Raw genomic sequence first — 21,926 nt, forward strand, 5'->3', positions numbered from 1 at the left:
GGGGTCACTTTGCGCGGGAATGTCAAAACGGGGGTGATGTAGGAAGTTTGCTGTGCAAATGGTGCGGTCCAGGACATCATGAGGACATAGACTGTCCAAAGCAAAAAGGGGTGAATATGCTGGAGGTAGAAGGATCGGGGGAAGGCGTATTGGCAATCACAAGATTGCAAAACAAGAAAGTCATGTATCCTGACCCTCGCACGGAGAAAGAAAGACTCCAGGAAGCCAGAGCGGATATCGAGGAGGCGATGGCAGAAGAACAGAGGGCCTCGCACTCGGCTGCCAGTACACCACTCTGGCCAGGACCGAAGAAAACTATCATTAAGCAGATGTTACAGACCACAATACTCGTACGAGTATCTGACCTTCTACAGACCATGCCATAGTTGAGGATGGCCTTGACAAATGCAGCCAGTGACACCACCGTAGACCAAGAACACCGGGCGATGACGAAACCAAAGAGTACAGCTCCGGTGAAGGAACCTGGTATGGACGCCATGGACCCTATGCTACTCACGATAAGCATTGGACGAAAACCTGCCGTGGTGGAGATGGACATAATGGGACAAAAGCTCACAAACACCATTGTGGATGGTGGGTCCGGAGTCAACGTACTATCGGACGAAACGTGGAGAAGCCTTAGCAAGCCTACTCTCTGGCCACCAACATTCCATCTCGTCGGTGCGGACCAACACGGTATCAAACCCCTTGGTACTCTCATGGCACAAAAGGTAGTGATCGGGACACAACAATTCCTTCTGGACTTCGTAGTCATCCCACTAGAAAGAAAAGCATACGACGCCCTCCTGGGAAGGGGATGGCTGATCATGGCTAGAGCCAATCATAATCGGAAGAAGAATACACTCTTAATCGAGAGTGACGGTCATAAGTATGTAATCGACCTAAGGAATCAGTCCGTCAGTGAAGAGCTCATGTCATTCGACTCCGACTCGGAGGATTCAAATAGATGGGAGTGGGGTTCCGAAGGAGACAGAGGAGGGAAGGAACCCAACGAGGAAGGAGTGTTGGAACTGGACAGATGTTCTGAAGATGGGACTAGTTCGCTGGCCGGACTCTTCCATTGGCAGATGGAGGACTACAAGGTCTTCCACCTAGAGTGCCACATGCTGCAAATATGCGAGATGGGGGAATCAAGTGGCGGTATGGAAGAACAGTCATTTCCCCCAGAGTACGGTAGGTACCAGGAGGGAATGGCATGGATGGACGACACACCAGCCCACCAGTTTGAACGAGACAAACCCATCAAGTACAAGGAAGGAGATGTGAAGAAAGTTAATTTGGGTAATGACGAGGACTCGCAAGTGATACTCGTAGGGGATGACTGGAACACCATACTGAAGGCAACAACTTTCAGGATATTTCTGGAATATAAGGACGTCTTTGCCTGGACCTACAAGGACTTGAAGGGGGTACCGCCGAAATTGTGTGTACATCGCATAACCCTCATACTAGGAGGCCAATCCGTACAGAGGAGACTGTACAAGATGAACAAGAACTATGCAGCCAAAGTAAACGAGGAAATCAACAAAATGTTGGAAGCAGGGATCATATTCAAAGTGGAAACTAGTGACTGGGTTTCCCCAATAGTCATTTCTCTTAAGAAGGAAGCTAATCGGATAAGGATATGCGTGGACTTCAGGTACCTAAACCTGGTAACCATCAAGGATCCATTCCTGATTCCATTCATTGACAGCATCTTGTAGGAAGTAGCTGGGCATGAGATATACACATTCCTAGATGGATTCTCGGGATACAACCCGATAAGTATTGCGGAAGAAGACAAGCTGAAAACCACATTAGTGGTGGAGGAAGGGGTGTACGCCTATAATCGCATGCCCTTCGGGCTATGTAATGCACCTGCAACTTTCCAGAGAATAATTCTACACATCTTTGACAAAATGTCCGTAGGAAACTTCAGGGCATTCTTGGATGACTGGCCGATTTTCAGCGACCAGGACACCCATTTGAAGGCTCTCGGAGAATGTATGGAGAGGTGTCGAAAAGCTAGGCTGGCTCTGAACCCAAGGAAATGCAGGTTTATGGTACCGCAAGGGAAGCTTCTTGGCCACATTGTTTGTAAAGAAGGTCTGAAGACAGACCTGGATAAGATAGGAGTGATTGTCAACATGGAGAGTCGAATGAATGTGACAGGGGTGAAATCATTCCTAGGCCACGTCGGCTACTACCAAAGATTTATCAAAGGCTTTGCACAAGTCTCCTGGCCCCTAGATAAGCTGACAAGGAAGGGAGAGCCGTTTGTATGGGGTACGGAGTAGGAAGAAGCCTTCAAAGAATTGAAGGATCGGCTAGTGAGTGCATCGATACTGGTATACCCGGATTGGAATAAGGAGTTTCACGTACATGTCAATGCCTCCAACTTCGCAATTGGTGCTACCCTCGCGCAAGTAGGGACGCAAGGAGTGGATCATTCCGTTTTCTTCGCCAGCCGACTCCTGTCAAGGGCTGAACGAAACTATAGCACAACGGAGCGAGAGGCACTAGGGATGGTGTATGTCGTACAAAAGTTCCGGCACTACATGTTGGCTACGCCGTTCACATTTTATGTGGACCTGTTGACGTGGATGAAATCGCATTGCTGCAAACTCCATACGGCCAACGCAGAATAGAATAGCCGATTGATTATCCTACTCTCTCTTGAGATAAGGAAGTCTCTAATGCTGTTTTCTAAGTTTGATCAAAGGAGACTACCTCAAGGTTTCTTTTGTCAGGTCTTGATTGCGCGATCTCTCAGTGGCTTGATGTGTTTATGCTGGAAACACAAAGGGGGACTTACGTTTGACTAGCAATTTTATGGATAAGTTCCCCGAAACTTTTACGATCTTTCCATCAGATGATATTGGTTAATTTGACGCTGTTTTAGTAAGACTGCAGATTTTTCGAATAATAAAAAAGGGGAGAAAAGAAAGGAAGGATAGAGAGGGAGAGAGAGAGACATGAACTGTAAATTCTAACTAAGACAACAAATTAAGTCAAGCAGACAGACACCTCCAGGAAACTAGATTAGACATCATCAGTCATTTAGACACAATGCTTGCATAAACTTAGTGCAATCTTCAAAGGAGAAACTAGATTTTCATATTACCAAGTACGATATTAGAATTTCTACATTCATAGTATGTATTTGATAATCGAACTGAGCATGAAATGGTCCAGATTAACCATGCGGAAAGAAAAGCAATCAGCGACTCTCTAATGGTATGGACTGTGAAGATTCTATTAGATGCTTGATTGAAAAACTGCTTATGCAAAATAAATAGACATAACTAAAAGCTTTCAAAATTAAGTGAAGGAGGAGACCATGCACTCACAAGGAAACTTGAAAATAGTCTTAATTCATTGTATTAATTCCTGCAAATTTCTTCAGAGCTTTCGCAACAATCCAAGAACTTCTTACAAAAAAGAGGGAAAACCAGTCCCTTAAATAGGCTTCAAAAAGGATGAATGGCTTAGATTAAATCTAAATACGTGGCCTAGATTCATCCATAAAGGAGTGCTGCCTATACCCATAAATGGGAGGCAAATATCAACAACTACCCCAAAATGGGCAATAACTACCCAAAAAGGGATAATTACAACAATTTGGAACAAATCAAAAAGGGGGCACAAAAGTTTTACAAGTTGTTGACCAAAAGTCAACTGTCACCTTTTTGGGACAAAAAGTGCATTTTAAGATTTGGAGGGGAAAAAACACTTTTGAGAAACTACTTTCTCTATTTCGACTTCACACTCTTTCTCTAGAAACTAGTCCTCGCCATGCAGGCATTCCTGCCATAGATCATGACCTGCTGCTTGTTCCTTGTGAACATATTCCTAGAATTTGATACATAACTGGAATAGTAGACTGAATGGAGGCATGGGGGGGTGGCGAATTTTGTACTGCATGCCCTCGAGATACTGGTCCACGTGCTTTAAACCGTCCTTCCAGCTGGAGCGATTACGCTCGAAGCATAATATATCAGAGTGGAACTGACCAGCAAAACTCAAGTCCTCAGTGGAATAAGAAACCTTATCTGTCCCCAACCTCTCTTCCCAGTCCGGCCGGATTACACTGTCGGACAGGTCATTTATCCATCCTGAAACCATTGATCGGAGGATGGTCTTACCTAGTTCTTGCATGTTCCCCAGAATTACCTCACATGTGTCACTTTCTTTGTCAATAATTTCTTTGGCGTCGTTCTTCATGGTGATGGTCCAGTACCATTCTTTGAGAACATTGATGCTATGAGGATCTAGGATGGTAGATAATGTGGGAATTTGCGCATGTGTCCAGAAAAGAGCTCTCATGAAGGGAAGGGTAGAGGCTGCCACTTCGTGCATGTGAAGGGATTCCTTCTTTACCTCTAACAACTTGACTAGAGTGAGCTCTCGATGAAGGGCCATTTCTTTCACCTCTTTAAGGATCTGTTCTCCCCTCTTCTTGATGTCTTGCATCCACTCCTTGACAGCCTTTGCGGTATCCCGAATTCCTTCAAATTCAATCGTGGTCCTTTGGGCCAATGCTGTCGGGGGAATATGGGATTTGGAGGGATTGTGTAATGGCCTTAGGAGCTGATCGATGTATTCCTCGGCTTGCTCGGCATGAGCCCGATACATATCCTTTTCCGCTGTGATCTCTTCGAGCTGTCTGAGTATGTTCTGCACTGAATCCTTAAATTCTTCTTTTTCTTGCTCTTTGGTAGCTCGTCCGATGGGGATAGTCGTGATGCTATAATCTGCTAGTGTTATTTGATCTGCTGGCTTGTCTATGGGCGGGGTGGCAATATGAAGAGTGCGGTTCCTTTGCTCGTCCCTGGTTACTCTAGAATATGCCCTTGGTTTCTTCTTCCCTTTAGCTTTTGCTTGATCCATTCACGAGAAAATATCCTCTAGATCGATGGGTGTTTTGGTGGCGGCCCTGCGCTGAGCTCTAGCAATCAGCCACTCTTGAGGTACTGTCTGGGTCGATGATAGGGTCAAGTCAGCATTCTGTTCTCCTACGTTCTCAACCGACTGACCACAAATTCGTAGCTGCCCTGCCATCGGAGGAGTGAAAGAGGGAGGAAGCTCTTTGGTTGCAACTGAGTTCTCCCCTATTTCACTGAACAACTGTCTGACATCTTCTTGTGAAGGTTGCTCTTCAGTTCTCTCGGGCTCATGAGTTTCGTCTATCCTTTGTTCTCCCTCGACGGTGGAGTCGTCCTTGGCTGTATTGAGGAGTAGCAACTCGTGACGGCTCTGTTGGGTAGGTTCATGCACTTCGACCCCCTGGGTGGATGGGATTTCTCCTTCTTCTATTTGGTTACCTAGTTCGGTCAACTCGAGGGCTCGTAGCTCAGTATCCAGTACATCAGGTGCAGGAGGATCATTGGCCTCAAATGCATCGATGTCGCTCTAGGAAGGCGGAGTAGGTACGCAATCCAATTCTATGGCATCGTCGGACGAACTGGGATCTTTTGAAGATGAAGTGACCTCTGGCCTCTTTATAGGAATCTTTTCCCTTCTTGTTCTTTTGGACGTCCGAGTCCCTCTGCAAGCCTTAGCCTTCTTTCTTTTCTCTGGTTTCTCAGTTCTTTCTCGGGGTGCACTAGATGTCCCTTCGTCTTCGGAAGACTGAGAATCAAGACTGCCCATCAAATGGTAAGTGAATGGACCCCCTCATGGACTAGCCTCTCGATCTGATGATGTAACCACTGATCTGTGTACCTTGCTGGGGCTACCATAATTGCTTCGAAATCTGTGATTGGGTCCTGAGACCAATCAACGCCTGGCAAGAGGTGTCTTACTGCTTCGAATTCTCGGACCTGGAGGCAATTTCCTGAGTCCGTGAGCTGATCTGGGACCCGACGGTATTCAAAGAGTCGCATCTGTTGCACACTCAACCTAGAATATTCCCGTCGCCTGACTTCGTAGTCATCAGAGCAATTTTTCCAATAGTCTTCAACTGACTCCTTTGCTCTGTATCTTCGACCATAGGCCCTTTTTGCCAGATTATCATGATCGAAGTATTTTCTTGGGAAATGGTCCTGTAGGCCATAAGAGGCCAACTCTGCAAGGGACTCTTCTGCTAGGGTAGGGGTCTTCAAATGGACATCATGGCTGCCTATGATCATAGGAAATGCGAATCCAGCCTGCTTGCTTTCTCGAAGTAAGATGCCGGCGGGGCATGATTGCCTTGCCACCTCCATAAGGATTACTTTTTCGGTTGGATACCGTGGAAGTCGAAGGGGGGCACCATCGAAGCTAGCTATTCGGAGGTAGGAAAACCTTGGGAACTGAATGAACCAGGCTCCATACCTCTGGACTAAAGTAGTAGCTTGCTCCGAGAGCCTTATGTGCAACCCGCCCTGCATTAGCCTGACCAAGCGCATCGTGAAGGCGTCATTGACACGTTCATACTGACCAACCGCGTAAGCCGGGCTGTTCTTTTCCCTTTGAGCTATAGCCTTGTAGTGTAGCTGCGGGTAACAATCATAGACTTTCACCTGACCGGGCCCATTCCCGATCTCACCTTTCATTATCAATCCTGGCAGTGGCTGGTTCTTTGCGAACATATAGACCAAATAGGAGGTCATGGTGAAGTACTTCTTCGTTTCGAGCTCAATCAGCTGAGTGTGGATGTTATCGCTTATTATCTGGGCCCAGTCAAACTTAGACTTTCCGGCGAAGACTTGCTCTGTAAAATAGAACATCCACTCTTCAAAGTAGCTGGACTTAGGAAGTCCCATGACTCGGCTGAGTAAGGTGACCATATCCCCATGTTCATTATGAAAATCACTCCTGGGGGTCTTTTTCACAATCCTGGTGCTCGAAGGCCTTTTCTCCTTGAACCATTCCTCGTTAATCAGTGCTTTGCATCGGGCTGGATTCATATCATATGCCCCTTGTGCTTCGTCTATGGTTGTAGTTGTGGGATTATTTGAAAAGGGGATATCAAATGCATCACCAATAGCCTCAGGGGAGAAGTCGGCGATAGTCATATTCTCCAGAAGCACTAATCTGGACTTTGGTTCGTAATGCCGAGCAGCCTCCACTACTAATTCATAGTTCTGGATTGCTGGAGGAAAACCTGCCGCTTGGGCGATGCCACTTTCCACCATCTGCCTAGGCCTGCCATATGCGTTGGGTGAGAAGACCCGATTCCTGAAGTCCTGAATATCAATATGGCCAAGGTCGGTGTCACCAATGTTGTCCCAGACGCTCTGAATCTTCGACTCCCTCAATCCTCCCCTTTGATACTGGTTCTTCATCTTTTCAACCTTACGCGTGATGTCTGATTTGGATGCTCGTGAGGTTTCGGCTGCAGCGGGCGTTTTTAATGATTCTACCGCCGATTTAGGCATCTATCCTGCACTGCCGGACGCGGATTACGAGGTGATACAAGAAAGGTAACGCGTGTTAGATAAAAAATACAAAAATAATAATGCTCCAGCAGGCCGGGATTAATTTAAAGTTTAGTCTGGACATGGAGCAATATTATTTCTAGCTAACAGCTTGATCAACTTTAACCATAGCATATCCTTGAAGATTTTTAACTACGCATTTATACTTATCACTTCCGGATTTTGGATTAATCTTTCAATAGAGACAGCATGAAAATTTTCCTAAGCTTGAAAAGAGGTGCAATTTCTGGTGAAGCCTTAAGAGTGGATTTCTAAATTTCGAGCGTTTGAACAATGTTTATGAGCACAAGAGATGCAAATTTCAAGAATTCAAGTATTGCGATCAAATTTTACGATTTGCCCATTCAATTTAAACATTTTCTAAATGATCATATGTAACAAAGCGCACTTACCTGATGGGAGCGGACGGCGAAGGATTAGCCAACCTTGTCGCGTGAAATGAACGGACGCTTCTGCAAAGTTTGAATCCCAACGGTTATCCTTTTTGCCTTAAATTTACGTGGTTGCTGGACAAAGTGAATTCATCATTTTAAATAGTTTTCTTCCTACCTTGGGTAATTGGTAATTTGAGCTTAGATGACCAGGAGGATTTAATGCAACACCTTACCTTCTTGCTTTCGGACTTTGGATGGTTTTCAAATTCTGAACTGCGCTTTCCTCCTTGCGAGTCTTGCAAATTTCGCGTCTTCCACTTCGCGATTTGCACACCTCTGGCGAATTTCGGAGGTCTGACCCACTTTGGTGAATTTCGGACCTTTCGCTTCCTTTTTTGCAAACTTGGAAACTTTGCGACCTCCACTTGTTGGGGGTCCTGGGCGCTTGGTTGGTTAAAGAGCACCGACACTGTTTGGGAGGTAAAACCTCGGACTTCAACGGCTTCGCCGAAACTACGGATTCTCAACTCATTATTGACGGCTTCAGACTAACCTCGGACTTCAACGCGCCTCTGTATTTCGGAGCTTAGAGGTTTTCGGTATGCTTGGTGATTTTAACCCTTTGGCGGCTTCAGGCTTGTGATGACTTCGGAGGATTTGAACGAATCTGCAAGCCGCGCGAACCTTTAAACTAAGCCATTCCTTACGACTTTCGCGACTTCAAGAGCCGCGACGCCCTTATTTGAAAAAAACTTCGGAGGATGGGGGCGTTTTAATCTGTAGAACTGAGTGCGTCCCTTTAAGTGTTTCGCGTTTTCGGAGCTGGGGGCGTTTTAATCTTTTTTCGCGTTTTCCTCACTTGCTTCCAAGGGTCCGAGAAAAAAAAGACTTAAGTGATTTCGGGCGATCTCGGACCTAAACGCGCTTTCGCGAGTTTATTACCTCACATCTTTGAGCTAGGGTCCGAAAAAAAAGAACTTAAAGGTTTTCGGAGGCTAAAGCACTTTAGCCATTCTTTTACGATTTTCGCCGTTTTATCCTAGAGTCCGAAAAATAGACGCCTGAAGGTTTTCGGAGGGTTGAAGCGCTTTGGTGAGTTTTGGAGTTCAAACGCGCTTCTTTCTTTTAACTCGACGCCCTTTTACTCCAGGTCCGAATTTGGAACTTAAAGTGATTTTTGAGCTTTGAAACGGTTTTTGCAAAATCGTGCTTTAAACATTTTGCCCCAGGGTTCGAAAATGGACATTTGAAGCGACTTTCGGATCAAAACGTGCCTCTTACAGGCTCTAGTTTCGCCCCAAGGTCCGAAAATGGACATTTGAAGTGATTTTCGGAGCTAGAGCTATCTTTGCAACATTTTAAAAGAACTTTTGCATCGTTTTCGGACCAAGTAGGGAGCATCCGTTTTTGAAATTTTCGCCCCAGGGTCTAAGATTCAATCCCCTCGGCGATTTTGGCAAGATTAGCTTAGTGAAATTCTGACGCCCCCCTTCGGGCCTTTGGGTCCGAAATCTGCCCCCTTAGACAATTTTGAAAACTTGCACGGAATGTCGAACCTCCTACTAGCTTTTTGCCAGGTTCCACAAATCTGGATTTAGGAGGCATCAGAATACTAAGGCACCTGGCTGGTCAATTCGATCCTTCATCAGCAGGTGAAAATCATCTCTCGCCCAAACCTTACAAAGGTCGGGTGACAAACCTTATGTAATCGGCCTCACAGCTCTGGCTTGGCGGGATCCGCCAATTCCTACCACCTTATGCCTATCTAAGGCGATTCTCAAAACTTCGAACAAAGCTCTTGGCGCTCACGCCCGAGAGCTAGACTAGTCAGGAGGACTCATCGGTTCATTACTTCAACGTCAATCAGTTTACGGATCGGTCACGAACTCGCTTGAAGAGACGCGAGAAACTCTGCTTGGAACCTAGCAGGACAACGACGAAAAGCTCAAAACGGGAAGGGGGACCCTGTCGGCGACAGGGAGCGTGTGCAACGCACAACAGGACCATCAGGCACTAATTTATCTAGTAAATAAACGAATTATCTAGGGTAGGGTAAGTAGATGGCTACTACTCTTGCAAGAATTTACCTTCACCATTATTGTACGACCAGGAAAGTCCCATGTAATAGTCGACCAACTATCAAGGATCAGATCAGGGGAACCAACGGAAGGGGTGAATGAGGACTTTCGAGATGCACACTTGTTCCAGATTGCAATACTACCATCCTGGTACGAAAAAATTGGTCGGTACCTCTCTACTTCTACATTTCCAAGGGAGATGCCTTTAGGGGAACGAAGGAAGCTGGCACTGAAGAGTAATACCTTCCAACTGATCAATGGGCTGTTATATAAAATGGGTCCCGACCAAATCTTGAGGAGATGTGTTATGGAGGAGGAAGTTTTCGACGTGTTGAAGGAAGCACACGACGGGTTAGCAGGCGGACATATGGGACCAGATGCAATTGCCAGGAAAGTGCTTTTGGCTGGCCTATGGTGGCCAAGTCTACACATTGACGCCCGAGAGTGGGTGATCGGGTGTGACACTTGCCAACGTGTGGGAAAACCACTCAAGAGGAACTTCATGCCCCTCTTTCCCTCGCAGTCGCAGGAGTTATTCGAACGGTGGGGTCTGGACTTTGTGGGACCTTTGAAGCCGAGTAGCATGCACAGGTGCAAATATATTGTAGTAGCTACGAAATACCTCACCAAGTGGGCAGAAGTGAGGGCCTTGCCAGATAACACGACTTTGAGTACGGCACGGTTTTTGTATGAACAGATCGTCATGAGGTACGGGATACCCCTTTAGATCACGAGTGACACGGGAGTGCACTTTGTCAACCAAGTAATTCGTACCATGACCGTAGAGTTCAAAATCTTTCACAATCTCTCTAGTTCGTACTACCCCCGAGCTAATGGGCAGGCAGAAGCAATCAACAAGGTGTTGGTGTCATACAAATCATGTGGGGTGGAGCAGGAAGACTGGAAGGAAAGGCTACCAGCCGTACTATGGGCTTACCGCACAACATACAAAGTCACCACGGGGCATACCTCGTTCCAGCTCATGTATGGGCAAGAGGTAGTAGTACCAGCCGAGTACACCGTACCTAGCCTTCGGGTGACGGTGGATAATAGACTCGGTGATGGAGAGAGCTTGAGTGCAAGGCTTGGCAGCCTGCTAAAACTGGACGAACGAAGAATAATGGCACAATGGGCGACGGAGGTGGTGCAATGCTGACGGAAGTGTTGGCATGACTAGCACCTATGGCGGGTCAACTTCCGGCTGAGGCAGTTGGTTTTGAAGTATAACGACCGAAACGAACTTCAACTAGGGAAGTTTAAAGTTTGATGGCTCGGACCCTATAAGATTAGAGAGGTCGGTGAGAATGGGGCGGTGAAGCTATCGACTTTGGATAACAATCCAATCAGGGACCTAGTGAATGGTTCCAAGTTGAAAATCTACAAAGAATGAAACAAACCTATAATTGAGATTAACATGCTGGGATACGCTTCCAAAGGGCACTGGACCATTGGCCAGAGCAAGGAAGTCGAAGAAGACCCGATGGTAAAAGAAAAACCCTACCCGAGAGATGAAGAGTGGGCGAAGCCTTTTGCGGCCATGGAAGAACGGCTTGTGCTGAAGCGGGTGGAAGGTGTTGCGGTTCCCAGGATCCACAAACACCTCACAAATGCATATTTTGGGGACCTAGCTATGTGGGTGCGGGTTTCAGGACATTGGAAGAAGCAGGCCCCATATGAAGGTCTTCGAGAAGGGTATGTAGCATATGATATTGATGAAGAAGTGGAAAACCGAAGGAGAGCGGAGAGCGCAAATAAAGAGGAGGAACCGGTAGATTTGGAGGTAGAACTTGACTTAGAGGAGTATGTGGCAACCCTAGGTCCCTGTTTAAAAATGGTGCTGAAAACAAAAGATTTATTAGTCATCACCTCCCAGCTAGGAGAAGCAAAAGCTGGACCCAATTCATCATACCGGGTGATCCCTAACCCGGTGGGACCATCGGAAGTTGACGGAGAGAAAGTAAAATGGTACCAACATTACGGGGGTCGCTACATTGACGACCGATATAAGGGGGTGGGACCCGCTCCGTTAGTTGACAAGATATGGGACCTGGAGTACGTGGGGTCGTGTTGTGCACAAGAATGCTATAGGAGGTTGCCGCTCGTTTGCATGTGGTTGCATGATTCGGAGATAAAGTTGAAGACCCAGAATGAACCCTCAGGGAGGAAGAGGAGCACAAGAGATGTGGGTGCTGACCAAGAGTCAAATAAAAGGTGGAAGGAAGCCAGGACGAGTGGCAAGGGAAGATCAAGGAAGAAATATAGTACCCGAACAACGAGGAGGAAACTAAGGGGGCAGATAGATTATCCAGCAACATTGGTAGAAGTAATGAACTATCCTGTGGACCCCAAAGGGCCATCTAAACAACGTAACCTAACCTGGGGATACCTTGGTAAATTGAAGGTACGAAGAATTACATTTAAAAAGTACTGTCAAATAAAGGAATTGAAACAATTGCTAAGAAAGTGGGTATTAAAAATTGGGGAAGGGGGATATATGGAAAGGAGAAAAAGGTCAGGGTCAACAAGTATTAAAAAATTAAAGTGTTAGGCAAAAGTAGGGGAAATAAGTAAGGAAAAAATACGACTGATAAAAAGGCATTTATTTTATATTAAATTTATAAAGCATTTATGCCTAACCCTAACCCTGACAAAAACAAGTGATTATAAAGACCCCCAAGAGGCCCATTTGTATACAGCGCAGAGAAGAAATCAAAGCAAACTTGGCAGCAAAATGAAATCGGGAGGACGAAGGCAGGGATCCGTATGGCCAGGCATAGAGGAGGAACTAAGTCCATACATCGTATGAACTGATTGTACGAACGAGGAGGCATCGAAAGAGCCATTGGTTGATCCGTACGATGTGCGGATTGCTCGAACAGAAGGACGAGAGAGTCAAGCGTCTAATCTGTACGACGCACGACTGATGCATACAGACGTGACAGAGGCAAGCAGGGGGCAACGGGACACTCCATACGGTGTACGGAGTACGAAGAGCGCAATGCAGGTCAACATACGACAGTCACATCTGACCCATACGGTTGGCACCAACTTCAATAGACTAATCCGTACAATGTACAAAGTTTTAGGTACGGTGTACGACAATCACAACATTATTCTCTGTACAGAGTACAGTGCAAACTGTACGACAAGCTAAGAGGCCGGTACAATAGTGTACGACCATCGACGCAGGGAAGGGGGAAGTCGTACGGACAGGGAGACAAATACCGTACGAAGGCCAGCACAAGATAGTCCGTACACACAGGAAACAGGCAGGTATAAGAATTAAGAGTGTTGTTTTGCAAATCAAACTACGAAATCCGGACGGTGAGGAGGCAGCGGATAGTGCAATGGGCCGTACAAATTGGCGAAGCACACTTTCAGACGGTTATAATAACGACCAAGGATGGGACAAAGGCAGGAGAACAAAGAAAAGCAGTTGCAGTGCAGCCATGACTGCCAAAGAGTCGGCCAGCAGCAAGAAGGCCAGAAACAGGCCAAAGGTACAGAAGGATTCAGAGGGAATCATGATGGAGAATGTAGCATTTGAGAGCGTGACTGGCAGCGAATGCCGTACCTGGTGGGAGGAAACTCCCCCGGACCATGTGATAAAGGATTCTCTTAGGAAAGTTCAGCTAGACCATGCCATCCAAATGCCCACATTCAGCATCAAGGATTTTTAGCCAGTACTGTGGACTATGGTGTCTGGATACAACCCGTAGGAATGGGCTTCCATCATTCAGTTTCAGGGATGCACGGTGCGAGTTTCTTTTAAACCAAAGGACTTTAGGAGGGTATTTGGTATACCCGAGAAGGGGGCATCTGCAACCAAACCAACCAAAAAGCTCACCAAGGAAAAAAAAAAATGGCTGATGGATGTGGTATGCAGGGACAACCTCACAGAGGAACAGTGGAAGAGTGCCTGGTCTGATGGCAGGGGGGTGAAGCGTGCGTTTATCGCACCAGGAGAATGGAGAATGCTAATGGACTTGGTAAAAAGTCGCCTTACAGGAGCCAGCCGTGCATCCGACATAGCTGTTTGGATGATTGGGTTAATGAATGGGATTAAGTGTGGTAAAGTGTACAACTGGGGGCAACTTTTGGTAGAAAGAATCCATGATTTTCTCAAGCTGGAACACAAGACATTCTACATGTGCCATCATGCCATCAAACTATGCCTAGATGCTGTACGCCTACAAGTACCACCAGAAATTGGGGAACCTTCGAACTGCGCGGACGGGTGGAACCGAATAAACCTACCATGTACTACTACACCCACCTGGACACACTAGGTGACACTGCGCAACCGACCAAAAGGAGGAGGAAGCTGGACGCGTACGTAGAGGTCGAAGATGCCAGCAGCACCAAGGATTTTGGGGAGGCAGAAGAGACTGAGGAGCAGGAAAGTGGTGATGAGTGTTTCGTATGGCACCACACACAGCTGTAGAGGATGAAGGGGAAGCAGAGTCGCAGCAGCAGGAAGAGGAGGAAGAGGAGGATCAACACGAAGGGTTACGGGCACAATGGAAGAGCACGAGGGTAAAGTTCACACCCCCACAATTATCTTCGACACACTTGGTACTGCAGGAAGCACTTACGGTGGCCAGCCCTGTGGGGGACGTACAACCAGTAGGGGTGCTGTTTCGAAAAGTCAACGAAGGGGAACTACTAGCGTAGCGGCGGGTATCACTACCACAAATCAGCTCGGCTGTACTTGCATCAGAAGCCTCAGAGTGTACTAGTACGACCGACCAGACAATGGTAGAGGGGGCCGTACCAGGAAAAGACACGATGGCCGAATAGGGAATTGGTACGGGTACGACAGATCCAGGTTCTTGTATAGTAGGCATTGGTACGGTACCAACAAGTACTGGTACGACGTCAACATGTACTGGTACGACGTCAACAGGTACTGTTATGACACCAACATGTACTGGCATGATACCAGCATGTACTGGTACGACACCAACAGGTACTAGCACGCCAGGTGCTAGTACGGTTACAGTAGGGAAGGAGGAGGCAGGGAATGTACCGATGATTGGGGATGGCCTGGAGGCGTTGGTAGCATTGGAGACACTGACGGATGAAGATATAGATGCTTAGCTGGATGGATGGCTGGGGCAGTTTGCACTCACACCGCACCTTCCCCCCTCCCCTGCACATGGCCATTGGGGCGCACCAGACACTGGACAAGACTATTCCTATCACAGACCAGGACGTGGGGATGTCTGTTGACCGAGAGCGTCGGGCACCAAGAAGTGGCGGGTAGGACCAAAAGAGGAGCTATGATGGGGAAAGCGGGCCAGAAGGATCACTGGCAGGGCTTCACCTCACTCTACTAGATCCGAGCGATCCAGCAGGCTCACTCTAGCGGTTCCTTGGAGAGCTACAGGGGATCTCCGATGTTGCACGTGGAATGGCACAGTCGACTGGGCAGTTGGAGGCCGGCAACTCCGCCGACGCTGCGCAACTGTGCCACTTCATGACTTTGGGGTGTGCAGATGAGTTTGCACGCCACTTCGAGCAGCAAGGGTGGCTGGACAGTAGTACGCCGGAGATGGTTCAGGAATGGACTCACAGGCGCCTGGTGGGAGGCGGGGGCCTTTCGGGTTTTGTACTTGCGGATGTGACGGCACCAGATAGAGCAGGAGGCCCAGCGGTTGTATATAACAAAATTGGAGAAGGAAGGGGAGAAGCATGCACAACTAGCGGCAGTAGAAAAGAACCCGTGTAATGAGCTAGAAATGAAGGTGACTCCCTATGAGGCCCGTTGCAGCATGTAGAAGGAGGAGGTGCAAGTATTGGCAGCCAAGGTGGCAGAGCTCACCTCACAGATGGAGCAAAAAGATAAGAAACTGTTGGAAGCTCACCTCGCAGATGGAGCAAAAAGATAAGAAACTATTGGAAGCTGCCCACATGGTAAAGAAGGCATGGGAACGACAGCTGCTGGCAGAAAAGAACTTGAGACTTCACACAGGGCAACAACCTCCTTCTTCGATCACTACAGGGATGCCTCCTCCCTCTTCTCAGTCCTAGTTTGTGTTTTGTATTTCAGCTCCTATTGTCTTAGTCATCTAGAAGACGACTACTTTTTTGGGGGGGCTAATGTTAGGGGTCAATAACACATGTTAGTATATGTTTATGTTGAGTCGCCGAGAGGTTCCCGTCAGGTAGTTGGGAGTGGGTGACGGTTGGCAACTTGGCCAACCGTCGAGTCTATATATTGGTTTGGATGGAACCTCGGCAACGAGGGGATGTTGTATGGACATATTCTGGATAATTCAATAAAGATATCATTCTCCTGATCTAGTTGGTTGTCATTATTATTTATGCTTTGATATATGAATGTTTTGTTACATGAATAGTTGGTACGTGTGGACAAGATTGTGTTATCTGTGGGTTTTACCAACCTTACATTAAGGACTAAATAGTTTCTTCAAATGTCTTCATCTCTCTCCATTGATATACAAGTTGGCAAGATATTGGCTTTGATACAACTATAATGTCCCTTCCTAGAATTTTCAATGAAAAGAACGCTTTGGAACACAAACAACAATATTCACTAAATAACATAAATGCAATCTTTGCCAAATTATATTCAAATAGAATTAAACTCAAACAACACAAATAAACTTGAACAAATGATTTGGACTCCAGCAATAACTTATATTGATTATGATTTGATCTCTACAAGAAGGGACTGTTATGACAGTCATTACAATAGCAACAAACAATATTAGCAAACAATTATCTCATTGACTCATTGAATTTTCCTGCAAATCCTTGAAGCTCCAATGCACTCCTTGAGTGAGAATGCTCTCAAAGAACCAAATGGTTTTCGTCCACATAGATAGCTTGAATACATAATACCCAAAAGAACAATGACAGAACATGGATGATCACAATTGAAAGGTTTTAATAGTTTTATATTTGTAATGTCCCCTACTTGATTAACATAATTAATCTATATCAATATACTAAAATTGATTGACAGACTAATCATGAAGCCAGTCATTGATATTCTTCAATTTATTAGTTATTAACAAGTCCTTATTTATTTTCCTCATTAGATGATTAATTTCATTAATCATAGTTCTTAATATAGATATCAGACCTTGCTACCACTTCAGTTTTAAGGGAGAAAGGTCTATGTATGTTACCAAAGCGCTTAGAGACCAAATACAATAGGTTCCCTCAAAGTTTACAGATCCAAGCCCTTACCTATCTTGGGTTTATACCCTCAAGGCTCATGGGTTGCTGATCCCCACCCTACCTTGGGACTTAACCTATTGCTTGGATTTAGACTGCCCCTCTTTGGAACATCTCATCCCCATCTTCTTAAATACTGACAGTAATAACATGATTTAGACTATAAGTATACTAATTTCTCATGTATTATCAATATATATAAAATTAAGTATGATTGTCATACAGGTTGCAGTCTATATTAATATTACTATTAAATCCTGCATAAGAACATTATCAGGCATCATATATTAAGCACACATATTAAGCACATCCTCATGCATACCACCAAGAGCAAGGATGTTACTGCCTGTAACTTAATAACAGTTCTGATCTGATTTGATCTGATCTAATTGAGGGTGATATCACTGGAGGCTTTTGATTCCTTTTCTTTATATCTCTGAATGAGAGGGAGGGGTCACACCTCTTCATCATGTATGCCCTTTGGCAAGAGATACACCTTTTCACCATTAGCACCCTTTGGAAGAGTGCAACTCTTTGTTATTTCTGCCCTTTAAAAGGGACACAACCTTTCACAATCAGATCTGCACTTTTTATTTAAATCTGATCTGCACTTCTGATTCCCAGCTTATTCCCCCTTCACATGAGTTCTCTTCTCCCTTTTATACCTCATATTTGAGGGAGTCATAACTTATCATTTCATGCCTTTTGACCATTCATTAACTTTAATCAAATCTTAATTATATTTAATTATACTCTTTTATATTTTAACTGAATTTTTTTATTTTTTTCTTTTGAATTTTAATTTTATTATTATTTATTATTAAATTATATTTCAAAGTAGGGACATTACAATATTCTACACATCCAAAAGATCAAAGTAGTTGGCCTAGACCCAAGCTGGCACCGAGGCCCAAATTTGACTTCTATATGCTACATTCACAACTCAGCCTTAGTGGGCCATTTGAACGTTACATCGCATGTCAGCCTTACAGGCCTTATAGACTTTCCTGTTGCAGGTTCAGAGTTTATTTTTTCTTTCAACTTGGCATGCATTGAGCCGCAACCCCAATACTCGACCTCCGATAGCTCCTTGGCATGCATCGGGCAGCAATCCCAATCCCCAACCTCCCTTAGGGCCTTGCCATGCATTGGGCAGTGACCTTGATCCCTGACCTCAGACAGGTTCCTGGTATGTGTTGGGCTGCAACCATGATCCCTGACCTTCAATAGGTTCTTGGCATGCATCGGGCAACAATCCCAATCTCCGATCCTTGGCATGTTTTAGACAGCAGCTCTGATCCTGGAACTCCAATGTCTCCTTGAGCAAACTATCTTTGTTCTGATTTTGAAAAAGGGACATGACAAAAGCACACAAATGACACAACAGATAAGGAATTTGTTTTACTGTATTAACTTAGTACTGACCATTTTGAGCGATTCACATTGGAGGCTCATTGTCATACCCTATCTCTATAAAATTCCAAATTAAAGCTATACATGCAATTTAAACTTTTGGTTCTTGCATTAGGGGTGAATGGTAATTTGAAGCTACCAAACTCTTTCTTGTGCGGTATTCAAAAATGATATCAGATAATATTCAATATTCCATTGGAGCAAGCTATTGTAGTGCTAGTTTTCTTGTCTGTAAATTTACTCTTGGGTTGATTTGTATTTGGGGCTTTTATGTTCATGCGATGCTAGTTGTAAAATTAAGCTGGAACTAAAGTCGCATCCAATAATGTGAGCTTGTTTTTTCTTCAGAGAAACATTTGCATGGTTCCAATAATTTATATTTGTACCCAAATCCCACTTTGGTGTAAGAATCATATCATTGGGAAGTGTACTCATCAGTAGCAATAATGAAAATTGTTAAGACAAAAATGGCCCACGTTGTGACTATACTGCTTTTTTATCTTAAATCTTATATGTTTGGATCCTTCCTTACAAAAGATGGTACTGGGAAATTTCAGCTCGAACAGGCAATCTTGGATTTTGCAGAAGGGTTGCGTGTTATTGGCATTTGTCCAGATCAAAAGATTGCCCTTTTTGCAGACAATTCCTGCCACTGGTTGGTAGCTGATCAAGGTAATCAATTTAAAAAAGTCAAAATTTCTGTTCTGGCATGTAGACATATTGCTGTTAATATTCATTTCCTCTAAAATTCTTTTTATGGCAGTAGTAATTGAAATTTCAAGATAGGATATAAATATAATAAAAGAAATAAAATTTAGTAATTTGTATGGATTGCAAAATACTGGGTAGTTTGTTTGGAGAATTACTAATATTTTACACATTATAAAAGAAACCCCTTAATGATACTTGTCAAGTAGAAATAATATCTCAAAGTTGTGCAAAGGAAAGTGCTACAAGATAATGTAGACCTTGCACATTTTTAAGCTTTAAAGATTCACAATTGCAGGACTAATGATCATTTAAATTTGTGAACTATGGAAGGTCTAGCTAGTATAATGTTTTATGCATTACTGTTAATAAAACATACAGTTGGTACCTTTCATTGTCTGTAAGGATACTTATCATAGCATTTGTTTCCAATTCATCCTATGCTATGGATGAATTACTGTTTAGTGGCATTTTGAAATTGTATAATTTTTTGAGATTGCGATGGTGTAGTCAAAATCCTTATGGTCTGTGGTCTTGCGTTGGCTATTACAATGTGAAGCCGACCTTGTGGTCTGACAACAATGATACCTTGTAACAACCATAAACTTGTCACACAGTCCTATAATTGCAATTAGTCTATATGTTCAGTTTGTTGTCAACAATACCATGCAGAACTAGGATTATGGTTGAGTTAGTTAGATATCATGTGGTCTGCAGAGTGATTATACTGTGGCATTGTGACAGAGTTACCATGTGGAATGGAAGTGTAGGAATACTAACACGTTATAGTGATAATCTTGCCTTGGATCATTCACTGTTGAGCCTTCACAAAAGCCATTTTATGCATACATTGGCAAGTTAACTTCCAACTGCAGAGGTGTACCATGTGTCACATGTTGATTCTTTGACAAATGTAAGGATGTTGAATTGAGGTGTAGCTCAGTCCATCCATTTGTTGTTATACAGCTTAGGTTTTTTTCAAAGTGCCCAAGATTTTGAAATGACTGAAAGGTGAATTATCTCATCTTTCCCATCATTTATTCTTCCCTTTAATAACATAACTGAGAGTTAGGGAGCTTTTTGAACTTGGAAGAGTGATGCTGACAAGGGAAATCTTGCAAGGAAGTGTACCTTGCAAGAGAGATTTCTGGGAAGTCCAATAGGCAAGTTTAGAGCATGTATGTGTAGTTTTAGCTTGAAAGTAGAAAGTAGAACTGTGGTTTGTTAATAATGTATAATGCCAGACAATTGATATAACAATATCTTGAGTAGGAATTGAATTTTGTTTACATTTCTGCAAATTAATAGAGGAAGGATTTTCAAGGTTGAATTTGCTCTTTCATTTAAGGCCTGTGCACTCTAATCCAGTTTGATCAGTTGATTGTTGTTACAGTGGTATCATAGCTAAAATTGTGAGTGGAGAAATACCTTTTTAGGCCTCAAGGAAGAGTTTGAAGATGCGTTGAAAACCAGTGTGAGGATTGTGGCTCATAACAGGTAATTACCTCTTGGAAGAGGAAGAGGAGATCAGTCACTAAATGTTGGCTGTTTGATCTAGATGATTATCATTAGAGCTATACAAGGACGGTGTGAAAGTGGATTGAAAAAGATTATTTCAACGGAAATAAGTGAAGAAAGTGATGTTTAAAAGCAACATGAAGTCTAGCCATGAGAATTTGAAAATGAGCTCAGAGTGAGGAAAAACTTATCAAAGTCATTTCTGAAATGAGAAATTTTCTTTTCCAGGATGTTCGAGTCTTTAGTATTTGATAGAGAAATTACATAGTTAATCGATTGTTTTGAGTTTGATTAGACAGAGGATATCCATGGAATTTTAATTGCATGTGCCAAGTTGAAAGATCATGCTACCATACGGTGGAAAGGTGTGTATTTAGAAAGAACAGAAAGGGAAAAAAGATTAAACATGTCATAGCATATTTTTGAACTTATTGAGTTTACCCAACAAGTTACAAAATTTGAAGCATAAAGAGCTGACCTACATGACTACATTGAGCAATCCTACGAGCTAACCATAGAATTTTATCCCTTAGAAGACGATGAAGATAAACTTACAGGTATGCAAATGGCTTTCAGTTTTCTATTCAAGATGAATTTAGTGTGCTAGTTGCATTTCATAGTTTGAGGGCAGAAGAGAAGTCAAGATGGCAACAAAGTGTGGGAGGAAGAGACTACAAAGGTGAAAGGAAAATTGTTTGGAGAAGAAAAAAGTTTGAAAAGCAAAAAGTATTGAAAAAAAGAGTTTCCTGTTGTAGTCAGAGAAGTGACTTTTACTCTTTGGAAGGAAGAGTTTGTAATATGTTTTGATAAAATTCATTTTAGTTGTAGCCAACGTGGCCTTGGGCATATGAATATTTGGAAATAGTGAAGGAAAGTAGAAGAAACGAGGCAAGAGGTTGTATAACATTTAACTCAAGTAGAAGATTAACTGTTAGAAGAAAAAGAAATCTCCATTGAAACTTAAGGAAGGTGAGGATTTGATTTTGTGAAGAGTGTTGGTCAAGTCAGAGAATAAAGAGAAAGTTCCATGGCAAATAAAAGACTATTTTAAAACTGTGTGAGGAAGATGGAAAAATTTGGATGTTAATGATTGATGGTATCATGGTGGCATTACTAATATTTTTGGTATCTGCAGAGATGGTGCAGAAGTTGGGTGTGAAAAATACCTCACACCCAAATCCATAGAAGGTTTCATGGTTGCAAAAGGG

The 21,926-nt window shown here is 44.0% G+C and overlaps 1 protein-coding gene across 4 annotated transcripts in view; it reads left to right on the top strand.

The window, feature by feature from the left end:
* LOC131041755 (long-chain-fatty-acid--[acyl-carrier-protein] ligase AEE15, chloroplastic) overlaps positions 1 to 21,926 on the top strand; it is a 317,818-nt gene that overhangs the window by 23,319 nt on the left and 272,573 nt on the right. For all 4 annotated transcript variants that reach the window (XM_057974951.2, XM_057974954.2, XM_057974949.2 and 1 more), the window contains one exon: positions 19,050 to 19,164. In XM_057974951.2, coding sequence (XP_057830934.2) covers positions 19,050 to 19,164 — 115 coding nt within the window. The remainder of the gene's footprint in view (positions 1 to 19,049; positions 19,165 to 21,926) is intronic.

This window comes from Cryptomeria japonica, chromosome 10 (assembly GCF_030272615.1).
Source record: "Cryptomeria japonica chromosome 10, Sugi_1.0, whole genome shotgun sequence".
Classification (NCBI taxonomy): Eukaryota; Viridiplantae; Streptophyta; class Pinopsida; order Cupressales; family Cupressaceae; genus Cryptomeria; species Cryptomeria japonica.